This window comes from Plodia interpunctella, chromosome 1, assembly GCF_027563975.2.
Source record: "Plodia interpunctella isolate USDA-ARS_2022_Savannah chromosome 1, ilPloInte3.2, whole genome shotgun sequence".
NCBI classification, from domain to species: Eukaryota; Metazoa; Arthropoda; class Insecta; order Lepidoptera; family Pyralidae; genus Plodia; species Plodia interpunctella.
Genome location: NC_071294.1, coordinates 11,742,395 through 11,759,764, shown reverse-complemented (window position 1 = coordinate 11,759,764; position 17,370 = coordinate 11,742,395). Strand labels below are relative to the sequence as shown.

The 17,370-nt window shown below is 36.4% G+C and overlaps 1 protein-coding gene and 1 long non-coding RNA gene across 13 annotated transcripts in view; one reads left to right on the top strand and one right to left on the bottom strand.

The window, feature by feature from the left end:
• LOC128674846 (uncharacterized) overlaps positions 1 to 17,370 on the top strand; it is a 93,312-nt gene that overhangs the window by 73,044 nt on the left and 2,898 nt on the right. The gene's annotated exons all lie outside the window — the stretch shown is intronic.
• The window catches only part of Ca-beta (Ca2+-channel-protein-beta-subunit), a 136,129-nt gene that overhangs the window by 117,796 nt on the left and 963 nt on the right, over positions 1 to 17,370 (bottom strand). For all 12 annotated transcript variants that reach the window (XR_008405189.2, XR_008405188.2, XM_053752774.2 and 9 more), the window contains exon 2: positions 16,387 to 16,500. Coding sequence is in view for 10 of the 12 variants with exons in the window: in XM_053752774.2 (XP_053608749.1) it covers positions 16,387 to 16,455 (69 nt within the window). In the remaining 2 variants the exon portion in view is untranslated. The remainder of the gene's footprint in view (positions 1 to 16,386; positions 16,501 to 17,370) is intronic.

Sequence of the window (17,370 nt, the reverse complement as noted above, 5' to 3'; positions counted from 1 at the left end):
TGATTCAGCATACATCGCTGGTTTTACATCGCGGTACATAAAAACGTCTCACAAAAACTACGCAATGATCACGCATTCGCGTCGACATCTGACTTGAGTTCGGCGACAATGTGTGGTCGGCGTCATAAATATTTTACTAAATATACTTATCACATAACTTTAGTCCAAGAGCGCGTTATACAAAAACTAGCTTGTCCGCGCCTTCGCTCGCGTGATTTCCCACGCGAGCAGTTATTTTTACGGGATGAAAGGTACCCTATGTCCTTCTCCATACTTCAAACTGTATGCAAAATCAAAGAAGATTGGTTGAGTAGATAGAGCGTCAAGATGTAACAAACAAACTTACATTCGCATTTATAATATTAGTTACGATTAGGATTGGACAATGATAAAAAAAACGTTCTCAAAACCAACTCATTTATTCAAGCAATTCTAATGACCCAACCATAATTTCACAATACATATCGAATTATAAAACCGAATGGCTACCGTTCGGTGTACCGTTTCTATGAGACGTATATTTTACGACGCGTCTAATACCATATGAAAGGAATTATGTTTAGTGCACCATTACAGTATTTAGCTTATAGCGTGTTAAAACTTTTATTGCTATAGAAACGCTATATGACACTAGCTTTTTTTTATAATGGGAGTGGTACAGTCAACAGCACATCAAGTTACCCCGTATGAATTTGGGTAGGTTGATGTGCTGTTGACTATACATGAGATACGAGTGTCTTTAAAGTATACAGGGATAAGTTTACAAGCTTTTATCTCTAGTCTCACCTGTCCTGATGTATGTCTGTCTGTAATCAAATCTTGCAACTTAAACACCTACTTCCTCATGTCCAAAAGAGTTGCGATTTTCCACGTTAATCATATTACACGAAGATTATCATTGCATCATCATAACCTCCGTGGCGTAATGGTCCCCACGTCGGTCCGCTATCTGGAGGTCCTGAGTTCGATTCCCAGCGCGCGCAAATACCGCTGCACTGACGTACTGATTGCACATTCGGTCTGCCAAGAGAGCTGCTACTAGTTCCATTGACTTACCAAAAAAATCAATATTAATAGAAACATCCATGAGATCGTATTTCAAGGTTATTATAAAAATGTGAATCTTCCAGAGCTCCATGCTGGTCAGAGAGCGAAAGAAAAACATATAACGCACTAGCTGCTTCTACTCCCGCGCAGATTGTACGAGAAAGGGCTATTAACTGAAGATCCTCTCATATGCGTTAAGCCTATCACTATTTAATATCAATTCCATCAAGAAGCTCGATCAGTCGCCCGGCTCTGTCTACCCCGTAAGAGACATAGACGTGATACTGTGCTGAAACTGAATCTAAAACCTGTATGTATTCTGAGTACCTACTACAAAATCCTGTACGTAACCCAAGATTTAGTAAATCACAGGAAAAATTGGCAACAAAAAAGTATGTATTCAAGGCTCGTGCGCAATCTCTCGCACCTGCCGGCGGCGCCTGCGCATGAGGCCGGTAATAATAACAATTATCGTGTGCCGCCCAGGGTGACCTCTGTGTGTCGGTGTGGCCAGGACGAAGGTTTGCCCAGGATCCGGATGAACTATATTTAATTTGAAAAATTTTCAGGTAATAAAAACATGGCGGACTATCAAATTCATTCAAATGAAGAGCACATGCCATCATATATAATGGCAAGACCATGTGCTGTAAGCAATTTGTGTACAGATACTGTCTTCACTGACAAAACGTCACGAAATAGTCGACAAAAGAGTATAACATAACACACTACATAAACTCTAAAAAAAGAATTATTGAAATTAAATTCGGTTATCTGGCCAAAATGTTCAGAGCTTGAAAAATGTTCCTTATTTAAATTTCACAACACTGGCAACCCAGACACTGCATTTGTTACTGCCCAAGGCCACGGCGACGGCGGGCACTCTTTTTGCTCCTGCAGGCATGCGCAAGCGCACAGCTAAAGCTGGACTTTTACTACACACCCGGTTTCAGCCCATTAAAATAAGTAAATTGATTGGCGTGTGGTTCTACCCTAAAATAGCACCAGTTCACATCATCTCTTGTATATCGTACGATTAATGGACACAGTTTAGGTACTTGATAGGCGACAATAGCATTCCCATTGACGGTGACCGGTAGTAAAATCACAGCCGAACCTTCAAATGCTATTTAAGCCGGGTATGCGGGTGAGAGAGGGAATAGTATATCGTAGAGGTTATAGTAATATAAGTTTGTCTCTGTTCACACGATACATCCTCACAAACTTTCGCATTTTTTATATTAGTACGAAGTAGAAGTAGCAAGAACAACAGCTCAACATGGGCATTTTTAAAAAGGGCTAAAATAAAGGCTATAATAACTGGTCATTTTGAAAAAGGTCCACTTGCAATCATGTGTTTGCCCGTGGACACAAAACCTGAAAGTCAAGGGCAATCTGACCCACTTCCAGAACAGTTTTTGGCGAATAAGCACGTGTCCAGAGCATGTGGTGGGATTTTATTTTGGCGGAGTTTCGCGTATATTTTTTAAGAAGACTTTATTATTCAAATTGATATCGATGGCTAGTTATCTACGTATGTTCAAAAAATATCTATGAATTCAAGGCTTGACCCTTCGACGACCTTAAACGAAGGCTTGATGACCTCAGTGGCGCAGTGGTAAGGTTCTTTCCACTGAACCGAGAGGTCCCGGATTCGATCCCCGGTCGGGTCATGATGGAAAATGATATTTTTCTGATTGGCCCGGGTCTTGGATGTTTATCTATATATGTATTTATTATAAAATATAGTATCGTTGAGTTAGTATCCCATAACACAAGTCTCGAACTTACTTTTGGGCTAGCTCAATCTGTGTGATTTGTCCTAAAATATTTATTTATTCGAAAAATCCCGTGTTATAACTTGATCCATGAGGAAAACCTGTTTAATAGAAGAACAATCTCACAGACATAACGAAAATGTTATTAAAATATACTGATTTAATAGTGAGAACAGAATTTTCTTAACTGATTGCCGATAATAAAATTAAAAATTGTGTTACTATCTATTATGAATTTTTGACATGGATTGACAATAGCCATTTGAACAACATTCTCCTTATTTTTATATTCCATGACACTGAATTGTAACACACATTAAAATAACCAGCGGGGCGTCTATTCTGAGAAAGAAACCGTTAGGCAACAGAGAAATTTCTATCAAATAACAACATTTTAGATGAACTTCGAAAATTGTCCACGTTTATGGTAATGAGCGTATCTGCCATTCAATCTTGGTACTCGAAAACGTGATTTGGCTAGTACCAAAGTAAGGTGGTTGTTGACGACAAGTATCTTGTAACGGTGATGCCAATAAAAGCCAAACAGTTTTAAACATTTGAATAAAAATACAGTACGTTTAGATAAAAGTATTTTGCATTTATATTTATAGGCTATCGTCGCGTCGAGTATGGAATTTCTTTTGTTGTCATGGTGTAAGAAGCCGCAAATATTGGTAACCAACATGAAAATAATTTAAAATTTACTTTCTAGACGCAATTAACGTTGAAATCAATGTATCTTAATGGCTAAAATCTAAAGCTGCAAATAACAAATATTATATAATATCTAGCGGCAAGTCGCGTCTTCGCTCGAGTAAAAACAGAATAAATAATACCCCTAAACCTTCCTAGGGAACCACACTATGTATTGGTGAAAACGGCATGAAAATCCGTGCAGTAACTCTTGAGTTTGTCGCCAACAGACAGACAGACATAGGCGGTAGAGAACTTTGCTTTAGAATGTAAGGATTTTGTTATTTAAAACTTATTAACGTCCTAAGCTTATGTAATAAAATCTGAAAATATTCAAACAAATACTATTACAATTCAGCACACACGTGCAGAACGTGCTACAATAATGAGAGTTTAAACGTTGATTTCCTTACCTTACCTACTTAAAATTAATATCAGATCAAACATTACGATGTTGGTTCGAACATCGCCAAACATTTGTTACCAATATCGACCTGTGGCTTCAATACTTATGAATAATTCATAGTTATAAACTGAACAGTTGTGTGCCCTCTTATTTATTTTTATTATTATATTCACAGAGATTTATACATCCTAAAAATTCGCCACACCTGCCGCCATTTTGTTTATTGCAACAATAAGTACATAAAAATATTCAAATTAAATTGCTAATTCCATTGCTGTATTCAATAGCTATTTATATAGGAATGTTGTTTTTCTAAGTAGCAGTAGACTTTGTTTTTAGTAAATTTGTTTTATTTAAGTAAAAAAAGTCATTAAGTGATTTTTATTTAAGTATTTAATTTTATTATAAAAAATGAAAATGGCGAACTAAGCTCAAGGCTAGGGATGTATTATATCATCCTAAGTTGAAAAAAGAACTTTGAATTAGAAAAATTGTATTTGAATTACTAACCTATCCACAAACGTCTAAAGATTGCCGCGAGCAAGGTTTTCACTACAAAAAAAAAAAACAATTTGTCTGATATATCCCATTCAAAACCTCGCCCAGTCCTGCGTTTACGCACAATCCCGTTGCGCACGCGCCGCTCCCGGATTCTACGCATCCCGTCAGCTCCCGTCACAACGTTTTTTCTGTTTTTTCTTGACGACGTTCTTGTTTTAAAATTCGAAATTGCCTTTTTATTATTACATCGTTTTTATACTTTGGACTTGTTGCTACTCGATTTTATGATATTAATTTAATGACTGTCGACCGATTTGGTCAAAAGTGCCTAAAATAAAGCTATATGCCTAAGCACTACTTAGTGATAAAACATTAAATATTGCAAAAACGATTCATTTTATACAACCTAAATTACCAAAAACCCAAAAATTTAAACATTAGGACGCGCCGTCGTATACCTACGTTGATTTTGGTCGTTTTTTCTACTTTATTTTAAGCTCTTGTGCATTACATTTGTCGGCAATTACTCCACGACACATTTAACGTGGCCCTTTGAAGTTAATTAAACCGGTCCCGACCATTTTAATGAGATATAGTTATTTATAAGTTAATAGATGATTGGAGTGCTGACCGCCGCAGTGCGAAACAAAAAAATCCTATGTGGACTTGATTTTGGTTTTATTTTTACGCATCTGCCCGAAATAGGCATGTAATGTTTCATTTTACGCGGGTTTATTTATTTAATTGAACACCTAAATTAAGTTTTGTTGAATTCCTTAAAAGGTCTTTATTAAATGACAAACATATAAAAAATGTATTTTTGCCCCAAGTGTGGAATTGTGGATCTCGCTCGCTTCGCTCACTCGGTCAATTACATATTCATGTTTATTATATGTATATACATATACCACATGACTGACCTGATAATATTTATGTATTTTATGTGCCACACTCGCCCGTGACCCGTGACAGCAACATATGCTGTATGTATTGCAGAAATGAACCTACAGCACAACGTGACAACTCTGCTTACACACTTGTTTTTACTTGTGTATGATTTTTTTTTTACTTATATGTTTGTTATCATTATTTTGTGTTGTGGTGTTCAATTTTTGGCAATAAATGTTCATTAATTCATTCAAACATTGCAAAATAATGTTGCATTTGTAATCTATTTCATAGAATAGAAATATTAGTATATAGTTCACAAATGGACCCCAATTAGACAAATGAGCTATTTGGTTTATAGTCTGGAAACTAAAATTCGGCATAAAAATCTAAAGTAACTAAACCTACCCGTGTAATAAATTTCATCGCAAACCGTCCGGTAGATTTTACGTGATTAAATAACTCAAATAAAAACTTTTGCATTTATAATATTAGTGGCATATGGACCTCGGTCGCACGGCTGTTATTTCAGCCTAAATCTCAAAGCGTCACCATGCTGGACGAGATATCACACATCTGGGTTTTTCATTACCTTCTCAGAAAATCCTAACCGTACTTACCTTAAAGATAATATTTAGAATTGAGGAAATATATCACGAAAATTACTCGTATGAGATATGTAGTGACTCAGTGTTTTCGCACTCGGTTCGGCGATCAATTTGGACATACGGCCATAAAGTTGTAGGTACTCGGGTTCGACGACCGTCTCGGCCCGTGCAGTTAATTGTATTTCGATTATATTTTATTCACCTTTCAAGGTCACTATAAAACATACTTTAATTGCTAAAAATGTTTGAACACCTGAGTGTAACCCGCGCTATGGTACCACACAAAATATTTTAATTATGCCCATAAAATGTAACAAAAGTACAAATATTTAATGGAACAATGGCAATCTCTTACAGTCAACCTTTAGCTGAAAGAGGATGACAGAAAAAGTATACAATCTGTGATGCTCCATAGCTTTTAAAAAGTACAAACCTCCGCTGCTAGATGGTTAATGGTCCGTCCGGAACGATCGATCAATTTTCTCGATCAGTATACTTGTCCAAACAATGTAGACCATTGGTTTGGTTTACCAGTTAATGAACTTTTCGAAGCAATTGTGGTGTAATGATTAAGACGAACGCCTCTGAATCGAATGGTCCCAGGTTCGAATCCTACTCGTGCCACATGAGTACCAATATACCAATCTGACCCGTGTATAGTAGCTTACATCAACCACCACTTGCTTCCGGTGAAGGAAAACATCATTATTAACTTGTGTATGAAATGGAGAAGGCAATGGCAAACCACGCCATTAATAGTGCCAAGAAACTTGTTGTGTTTCATTCCACGTAATTACCACGACCCTCAGCCATGAAGAAATAAGACTATGAAGAGTACTTTCTAAACGATCTAATCGATAAACCCATGCACTGGCTTGATGTTGTCGAGGATGTGTGGCAATTGTCTGCAAAAGGTAAAGTGTGGATGAGACAAAGCACCTAAGTGCATTCTTCGGTTATATTTCGAGGTCCGCTTCATTCATCATATCTACCATTTTGGAAAGAAATTTGTATGTCTACACACTGTTAGGTTTTGTCTTTCTTGGAATATCCCAATAAATCAAGCCGTAGAATAATTTAACCTCAATTTTAATTAAGTGTATTGGCTGAAAGTAATCAAATTTTTTACATCGCATCAACAAACACATTAACGAGACGAGCAAGGCGTTTACGACACCCAATTGCGGGGAGTATCGTAGAAAAATAAGTTTTACGACAATTGTAAATCAGAGCTTGACGGTCGGTAAATCAGGTGAGACCTATAACTACCTCCCTATGATGTTTATAGTTGGACAATTAGTGAAATTGTATCAAGATCCAGTTGGTAGGTATGTCAGCTAGCTGCTGCACGAATGTTCATTTAACAAATATCTTATATAATTGAAAAATGAAGGGGTGGTTACTTACTATGTCATAGGAGAAGAAAAAACAGTAAGGCAGACTTTGGGCTGCGATGTTTAACAGCTGAGGAAGTAGCTGGGACAATGCTCAGAGACAGAACGATGGCTCTAAATTAGGCAACTTGTGATCAAAGCTGAAAGTTACAACAGGACATAAATAGGTGCTAGATTTTCCTCCGTATTTTTGACGTATGTTTGTGTACAATGATTTTCATCGACCGCCACCTGCTTCCGGTATGTTCACTAACATTTTACTAAAATAAAAAAAGTGTTTTTCTTTTTTGTGTCAATGGCAAATACGAACCGAACGCCACACGGCTGACTATACTAAATACCTTTTTGCCAAAACTGAATGGCTTCATGAATTCAGCCCGAATAAAAGTGTTTGGGCGCTAGGAATGAATATTATCAGTGTTATCTACATCACATTAAAAAAAGTTCCATGCTTGTACCTCTAAAGTGTCGACCTGACGTAAATAAATTCAATTCAAAATAATTCTACAGCGCTGGGCAAGAAAATGGATACGTCATCATGTCTCTTTGGTATCGCGCATTGTACAGTGAACAGTACATTAAATTACCCTGCATGAACCTTTATGGCGAGTAATAGATTTGCTGTTGACTGTACCTCCACCCATACAACTATTAACTCCCATTCCTATTCTCCACATGACAACAATTCCACTCACAAGTCGTGTACCATACGCATAAGGTCATTACCGACTAACATTATTTATAGCCCGTAAATCTCCACAGCTCATTAGCCAGTGTGTGGGCACCTTTATGGTCGCAACTTAAAAGGTTCTTGCGCCGCCATCTTTGAAAAGATCAATGGTGTCTGTTGATATTGATAGGGTCATAGCAGACAAAAGGTCTTTGTGTGGACACTTCTTCTAGGAAAGTCTAGTCTAGTATGATTTTTAAAGTAATAGTAATTACTATATAGAATCAACCCTATACTGCCTAACGATTATCATCTCACCTATGCACTGAAATCGTTATCTTGTCGTGCCCGGCGATTAAGGGATATACATAAATAAAATAAAATAAATAAAGTCTTGACAGCGATAAGCAAAGACAGCAGTCAAAAATCAAAAATCAGAGCCGAGCCGCCCCTTTAAGATTTAAAATTTGTTTTATAGACTAATTTTGGGCTTCGGCGTCGAGAATGCAACCTTCACGCGCGGACGAGAAATGCATACAGAGAATATAGAGACAAAGTTATCGTATTGTGAAAAAAGAGCATAGCGAATACAAAATATGCCGAAGTCATCTTCTTCTTCATAGTCGTATTCCTCATGGCTGCGGGTCGTGGTCATTACGTGGAATGAAATGAAATGAAAAAATATTTATTTTCCACAACAACACAATACATAAGTATGTATTGGGAGTTAGACTGGAGCCTAAACTAGGTTAAACCTGTATTTCAGGCCTCCAGGACACCCACCCGCAGTAAGAGAAGTACAGTCTTTTGTTGCATTAGATATGTTCTTAACTAAACTTATGTTCTATGTAGGTATATTATATGTAGAATTAAGTTTAATTAACGTGGAATGAAAGCTATACTTGCTTAGTTTAAAACAGTAATCAAAGATTCCGTCTCACAGTAGTCCAATGTAAGTAAATAAGTTTGAATAGTGGACTTTGGAAAAATATCCAATTGGCGTTAATATTATTTTATATGTAAGAAGCAAGGAAACAGTAATGACGTCTAAAGAAGGCAGTGTTATGTGTCAAGGTATTGCATAATCTTCTTCTGGATCTGTATATTCTTGGATCAAAGTGAAGTGTTTTGTGCTTGGAATGAAACACACACAACAACTTTCTTGGCATTATTAATGGAGTGGTTTGCCATTGCCTTCCCCATTTCACACACAAGTTAATAATAATCAACCAGTGTGCAGGTTTCCTCACGAAGTTTTCCTTCACCGGAAGCAAGTGGTGGTGAATGGTGCTATGAAAACAAACTCATGTGATTAGTATACAAACTCATGTGGCACGAGTAGGATTCGAACCTGGGATCTTTCGGTCCACATGCAGGCGTCTTGACCATTACACCACCGCCGCTTCTCCAAGCTGAAGTCATACACGTATGTTATGTAGACCACGAATTAAACAAACCGTGAATAAGTCGAAGTTTACATCACGTTTTCGCAATACCCAAAAAAGTATTCGGTAACCGTTAGTCACACAAAAACCCAATAATTATACATGGGCAAATGAATTAAAACTCGAGGTGGAGGTAAGAAACGAATGTAATTTTCCTTCTAGCATTGCTAATAGCGTCCAAACATTTAAATGGTCTCCAAAAAAATGCCGGTGAGTCAAAACACAATCTTCGGTTGAATTTAATTGTCTTCGGGTGACCACACGTGATTGATATTGATGTATTGAGAATATAATATGTGTTGAAATAATGGGAAAATAATACGTTCAAAAAAGAATGAAGATTTAACGGTACACAATAACAGTCTTCTCTCTTGACAAGGATGTCTTAACTGATTCAAAGGTCATCTGAATGTGGTACCCAAATACTCTCATATTTCAGCCACCAAAAAGCAGTGCTCGCCTTGTTGTTTTCCGGTTTGAAGGGAGAGGCAGTGTCATTACAGGGTACTTTGGTAAAAGATCCTAGGTAACGCGCGTATGATGTAGGCGTGATTCTGTATCTGTTTCCAATTTATAGTTCATCGCTGACAATGTTTGGGATAATATTTGGGGGATGCTGTATAATGGGAATTCGTCACCGCCGCCTTTGTCCGTAGGCCTGTAACATCATGAATGCCCACGCGCTTTGCTGTGGCCTGAGTTTCAAACTACGCATCAAAATGTTATGCTACAAACGCCAGAATTAGATACAGGAAAAGACCACAAACATCAGAACTGTACAAAACAGCCGTAACTCTAGTCGGAAAAATGATAAGAGTCGGTTGCGGCAAACGAATTTGATTAAATTTTAAATTTAACCTGCACGCCGCCGTCGCCGAACAGAGAAAATGTGCGAACTTTGCATTATTTTGCACAGATTAAAGTTAACGTCGAAGTTGATTGGTGCAACCCACACTATAATAAAGGTAACCGTCCACATTCACCCTTCATCTCAGACAATAGAGAACTTTTTGTCAGAGCCGTACAAGAATGTAGACAGTACCGCATAATGAGCGCCCGAATTTATTGCGGCTGTTTTGGTGGCACTGATCTTATATGAATAGACCACAGACAACGGAATAGACCGTCTATAGATCTACTACTATCGTCTATGACCGTGTTCTACGCAGTCTATAGATTCGCAGACTTTTCTACGATGTGCCATGTTTCATCTGGCGCAAACGGATAAAATTACTATTAGGTACTATATGATAAATAAATAACATTCCAATAAAATAAATATAAATTACACCCCACTCTGAGGTTTTTCTGTCGCCCATATAGATACAATTTTATTAACATATATAAATCCATACTTTTTTTGTGGAGATAGTTGGAAGGGTGGACAGTGACATAGGTTATTTATTGCCGCGGACGGAGCCGCGCCCAATCGCAAATTTTTCTCCAAATTATTTTACACTCTCACTCTCTCACCTGAGCATTGGAGCCGCTTTTCTACTTTTTCTCCTTCGCTTCGCACGATCTTCGGCATCCCTAGTTATCGGATCATTGGCACGCATATCATCTTTGACGACATCAAACTAAGACCAGACTAAATAGAAGTGGCATAGGATGGTTTGCAGAGCGTTGCGACCGCTGCGGCCGCGGTGTCATTACGATCCGTCAATTTTCTTAAGGAAGGAATCATTTCCAGTCATTCATAAAAATACACTTACCACAGTATAGTATAATTATCTTAAAGTCAGATAGAAAATTTAATTCTTAACTTTGTTAAGATTTGGAAAATTATAATGATATCGCGGCCGCAGCGAGAAAATCACCACAGACATTTGTTCCCTACATAATTTGCTGGTTTACATAAGACGAGGGCTGTATGTATATGTTATGTCACGTATAAGAATGCAGCCGCGTATACGCGTAAAGGATACTTCACTTATATATTAGGTATATTCAATTCCAGTAGTTTGTAGCTTGTGAGACTATTAAACTATTTAATATAACTATTTAAATTGACGTGAAAAAGTGCCACTAATTTCTGAATAAATGATTTGAATTTGAATTCACACGTGGCACACGTGTGAATCTACATTTTCAAAGATCAATGTTTGGTTCTGCGAAGCTACTGAATTATGCGGCGGCGCGGTATGCAGGTTCGGTTCCCGGCACAGTTATGTTCGCTATTCTTACGTAACACACGCAAAAAGCCGACGATTTCGCGATAACTCCAGGAATCTAACTCGAGAATTGTCAGATTATTATGCTTTGTCTGCTGTTGCTTGATATCTAACTAAATATCTACGTAATACGTATTTTTAAATAGAAGTAAACTTTGAAATTATTTATTAAGTAGGGGTTAGTAAGCACAGTTCGCAGTTGGATGTTTTCATACGTTAAGACTCAGAGCCATGCCCCATTGCTCAGTGGTGCGCCGTTGAGATGACACAACACGTTGAAGATCCGTTACGTTCTACGTCGAAACTTCATACAATTTCTGCGTTGTCTATCGACTGGCGTCGAAGCAACGGAGTACGACTTTTCTAAATGTGCCATCATTTTATTGCAATAATTATTTTTATATATTTATTTATACTATACATACTTAATTGACTTGAATATATTGACATATACACTATGTTGAATTCAGCTTCACACATTCGTACATAAATATATCGCCACATAATATAACAGCTACTCATATTAGCGCTCAACAATGCTCAGGCGCAGGCCACGCCCCCAAATGATCATTCGTCACGAAGGAGGGGGGGGGGGACCCACTTATCATTCATTCATCATCACGTTCGAACCACAAATCGGATTATAATGAATGAACTGTTCTTTGGAACTGTAACGTTTGAATATGCAAAACCGAATGGAAATTTTAGTATGTAAATTATAACAGGACTTTTTACGTTTTTGGATAAAACATAAGCTCATAATTATTCGTATAGCACGTTGCTCTTACGCATAAAGCATGTGAAACTTTTATACTTGTTTCTTACATTTTTCTGTATTGTTTTTTCTTTAAATTGGATTATCCTAAGCACACCTAATTAATATTATGAATATTAAAGTAAGTTGGTTTTTTACCTCTTCACGCTAATATATCTATTTACTGAACAATTTTTTTTGGATATCTTGCATACATATAGTAAGAAGTACGGAGAAGGTAGCATGTAGCTATCTTCCATCCAACATCAAAGCAATATTCCCGTGTGAAATACTTACACGCAAACGAAACCGTGGTAAAAAAAAATCAATAGTTCATAATTGGTGTGTGGCGTGTGGTTCCGCCCTGGAATAGGACTCCTCCCGTGGGTGTCGTACGAAGCGACTAAGCCTTAACAGCTGATAGGCAACGAAAGAATTCCCTAAGAGTGTTCACGTCACACGAGCGGCCAGTAAAATCATAGCCAAATCTTCCACATTTATATGGATTTACAATGGCATTTTTTTTACGCTAACTCTGGGCTTTGGGGCTTCACAGCTCCGAATGAAACCGGGAACACGCGGTAATGAGAGAGTGAGTTCATTTAGTTGTACCACATGAATCCACTATTCGAATATCGATATGCTCCCACCTTAACTCAATTGTCTGTGAGCTCTACAGTTTGTTACCTCAATGTATAAAATAAAATACTACAATTCACACTAGAGTAACAAAATCATAAGAACATGAAATGAAACACAACAAAATTCCATAAAACATACAACTTGTTAGATAAATAAATTAAAATCACTCGCATATCCTCAAGACGGCGGACGTCTTGATAATATCTCGCGAAATTCTATCGTAAATCACACTTAGCTTTTCCCCAACAAAAATAAACCAATTAATTAGAAAAAGTGAAATTATAGCAAGACTGATTATAGGGCCATCTGAATGAGACGTGATAAAAAATGGAACCACAAATCTTAATCCGACGCGAGGCAACCTTTCGTTGATAAGAAGGCGCGAATATGTTAATATCAGGGCATTACTCCGAAACGAAAACGTCGAGCGACGTCACGTTTATAACGTTTATGCCGTCCGTTTTTCTTCTTCTTGAAGAGCAATCAAAATGGCATAAAATGATTCAGAGATCCAATTTGAAAATATAACAACTTACAAGAAAATCGGTATTCGCAACAAATATATTTTTCCCGAGGGAAGCATTCAAATCTAGTTCTTGAAAATAATTTCAATTCGTAAATATATTTTTTTAGTTGAAATAATGTCCAAAGTCATACATATTTGATCAAATCACACACTCATAATAGTTATGTAAATCTCCTCAATCAAACCATATGGGAAAATCCCCTCTCACATCATTTGCGCAATGAAAACAGTAATACGAGCGGAGTCTAATCTTTATACGCAAACATTTTTATCAATACTTAATTTAACACATTTTTATATCCCACGAAACACGATACGAACTCGTTTCGTCGCGCAGTACCTTATCTCCTCGTAGTAGGCACGCTGTAGAAAGGTTTTTATGTCAACCTTTGATAAACGTTTATTACTTGTTATTATACACCCACATTCTCAGTTATAGAGATATAAATAAAATAGCCTCTTTACATTTGCGGAATTAATGTCCATAGACTTTCTAAGAATCGAATGACCTCACTCGAATAGAATTGAGAAAAGCACGCGACACCAGTCTCTGTGTTCTTTAATTAGTGGAATTTGATTAACAATAGTCATATATATGAACATATGTTTGTATTTTTGTTTTAGAATATAACAATAAGATAATTCAGCTTTTACCCATGTTTTTTTTAAATATAAAAATGTATTAACTAAAAATAAATTATACAAAATACAAGTAATACAGTACAAAAATCACCAATCTTAAAATTTCCGTAAATTAAATATAATATTATGTTATAACATATGTTAATTTAGAGGTATTTACGTTTTCCGATATTTATTTGAATAAAATTATAAAATTTTGTTATTTTTCTTTTTTCTATATAAAATCAAATCAAGTAATAATATGTTTTTGTTGTCAAATGGTGGAAATTAATTGCTTTGAAGGCTTGCCCGCAATTTGCGAATGTCAAACAATTAAATAAATACCGCGAAAAGATAATGGCGATGTAGGTACATTCACTGAACAACCACGGTACTGTCCAAAATCATAGAGAATTATCGAATAATTGCCGGACGATTTCATTATTAACGCTTGCTGAGTCACAAATTACATATAAAAAACCCTACGTTTTCAACTCAAATAGTTACTTTCTTTGTGATTTAACAAATACGTTAATTAATAGTGAATTTATTTTGACGTAAAAAGAGTTTAAGTCCATCCAGTTTTTACTATTTGCGCTATGAATATCAAAATTTTGCTTTGATAATATAATATAGAGATCAATGTTCGATTTCTGTCTGTTCTGTGTATGAAGTACAATCCCTAAATTATTATCTAATAAACCGTTTTTAAGTTTTTTTAAATTTTAAAACAATTATTTAAAAAAATCAAGTACTATTATAAAAATAACGATTATCTTAAAGATAAATAAGCTTGACCGTTGATGCCTTTAGCATTAAGTCCGCCTGTTGTACGTTTACCAAAAAAGCATAAGTAAATGAAGCAAAATTATAAAAATAAATTAATCTATTAATAAAGTAGATTTTATGATGACACAGAAATCTCCGTGCTATCATTAAGATAAATAATATTCACACCTAAGTGGAATTAGTAACGCAATGTACCAACATTGATCTGGTTAATATAAAGACAGACATCACGGTTTTTCCAGCCACGTCATATGTGGCTAAGTTATATATATTTTATTAGAATTGATTACAATATCGGTACGTCTCATAATCAATGACAACAAGGATAAAGTTTTGACCATGGAATTAGCAGGTACTTCGTAGTACCAAATTATTTTTTGACATTTTTGTGGTACTGCACTTGACACAAATGAGAACAAGTTCATGTAACTGGGTAATTATAACTAAATTGGATACGTTTTGGTTTTTTCATATAAATTTATTAAAATGAGTTACCACTTTACATAAAACTATGTATAGTTATTGCAACACTTAATGTACTTAGCTACAAAAATGATACGAATAGCGAATTTGTGATGTCATTCTCACCGACCTACGAGATTTTGCTACGACACGTTTATCTGCTACGAATTTACTACGACTTTTCGTAGCAGATAGTCGCTATTAGGTAGATGATCAATTACCATGTTGGTATTGTCTCACAAAAGGTATAAGTATTTCCTTTCGTTCGTGGGAAAAAGTATCTAGACATACTAACGTTAACGTTACGTTAGAAAATTTTACTGGTTCCACTGGGAATAAGTAGGATACACAGGATTGCATTGTGGTAATTTATTTTCCTCTCACAGTCGAATTTGTTTAGGTTGTTGTTGTTGCTGTTGTTTAGGCTGGTAGATCACTCATACAATAAAATCTATGCTCTATCATGAAAGACATTCCTGACAGTGTAAACTAAAATTTTATACAATGCCGGCGTTAAGGGCATCCATGCACTAGATATATAGGGGCGCCGCACACGTATCAGCGCTCGTTTATTACCCAGACAGGCACACATGTGCTACAACCGGCGCCATCAGTTGAACATCGGCCTTAGCATAGAGCCAGTTCCTAAACTGACACAACCTTGTCTATCATATCTTGACAATCCATATTAATTTCCAAACAAATTAACAAATTAGTACAACACGTGTAACCTCCGATTGTCTCTTGTCGCGTATCAAGCTAGTAGCGGTAAGAGGTATCTGCCCCCCTAGAAAAGCGGTCGTTTACTCTTAAACTATTTCTGATAAGTTTCATAGCTTGTGGCGCTTTTAATATAAAAAGCGCCACAGCACAAGCTTCTAAGACGCGTCGAAGAAACTAATATTTAGGTTCTAAGTTCAGGGTAGACAAATACAATATAATCGAGGGTTTTCCCTGTCTACCCCTCCCTAACTACGCCCCTACTTACCTGGTGCGGTTGGGAGCGGCGCGGCTGGCGCGGTGGGTCGCGGGGCTCAGGCGCGCGCGCCGCGCTCATCACTTAGCGCCGCCGGCGCATGCCAGGCACGGCTCACGCGCCGCGCTGGAACAATTTCATTATATTTTTGGGGGTAAATCTTTATTGAGCAATTTTTATTTATTAATTTGTGCACACAACATAACAGTGTGATTATAACACTTACATATAGAAAACGAAGTACAAGGGTGTTATTTATTTCTTAAGAAATGTCTTCTAGTAGACCCGCGAAAGAAAATGGAAAAAAGAAGCATTAGCTGGATAATAAAAAGAGATAAATAAATATGATACGATAAACCTAATATTTTATTTAGTTATTTGAAATTAAATGAAAAGGTGGAATATGGAAATTATTGTTAAGTTAAACTCAAAATTACCTACACAAATTTAGTCACAAAAATAATAAATCAGCTATTTGTCCAATAAATTCACATGTCTATTTGTAATAAGAGCTTTTTGAGATCATATCGCACAAACATACCTACACACGATCAAGTAAACAACTTTCAAACGCGCCGTTAACCTCGGGGTCGCGGTCCGATGACCAGTAAGTGTCGTCAGCCATTTGTTAAATATAATAAATATCAATTTAACATTCACTTCTAGTAACGTGAAAGTTTTGTTTAACAATTTGAGGAGCGGTGAAGGAATACTTGGAAGCACAGTGGTCCGGCTTGAATATTTTAATAATAACAAAAATTATCCATAGTTATTTGTAGCTTGAGAAAAGCAATCACTCAAGTACTCATCATATTCAAACATACTAAAAGTAATCTAACAAGATAAGATACTTATAATAAAACGTAGGTTTTACATATACACTAGGGTAAGTACTTACATGCTCAGAGCACTCACGTAAGCAAAATACCAACGTCATTGAAAACTCTATATAAAGAATCCCCAAGATTCTATTTTCAAATCATCACGCTTCATCTG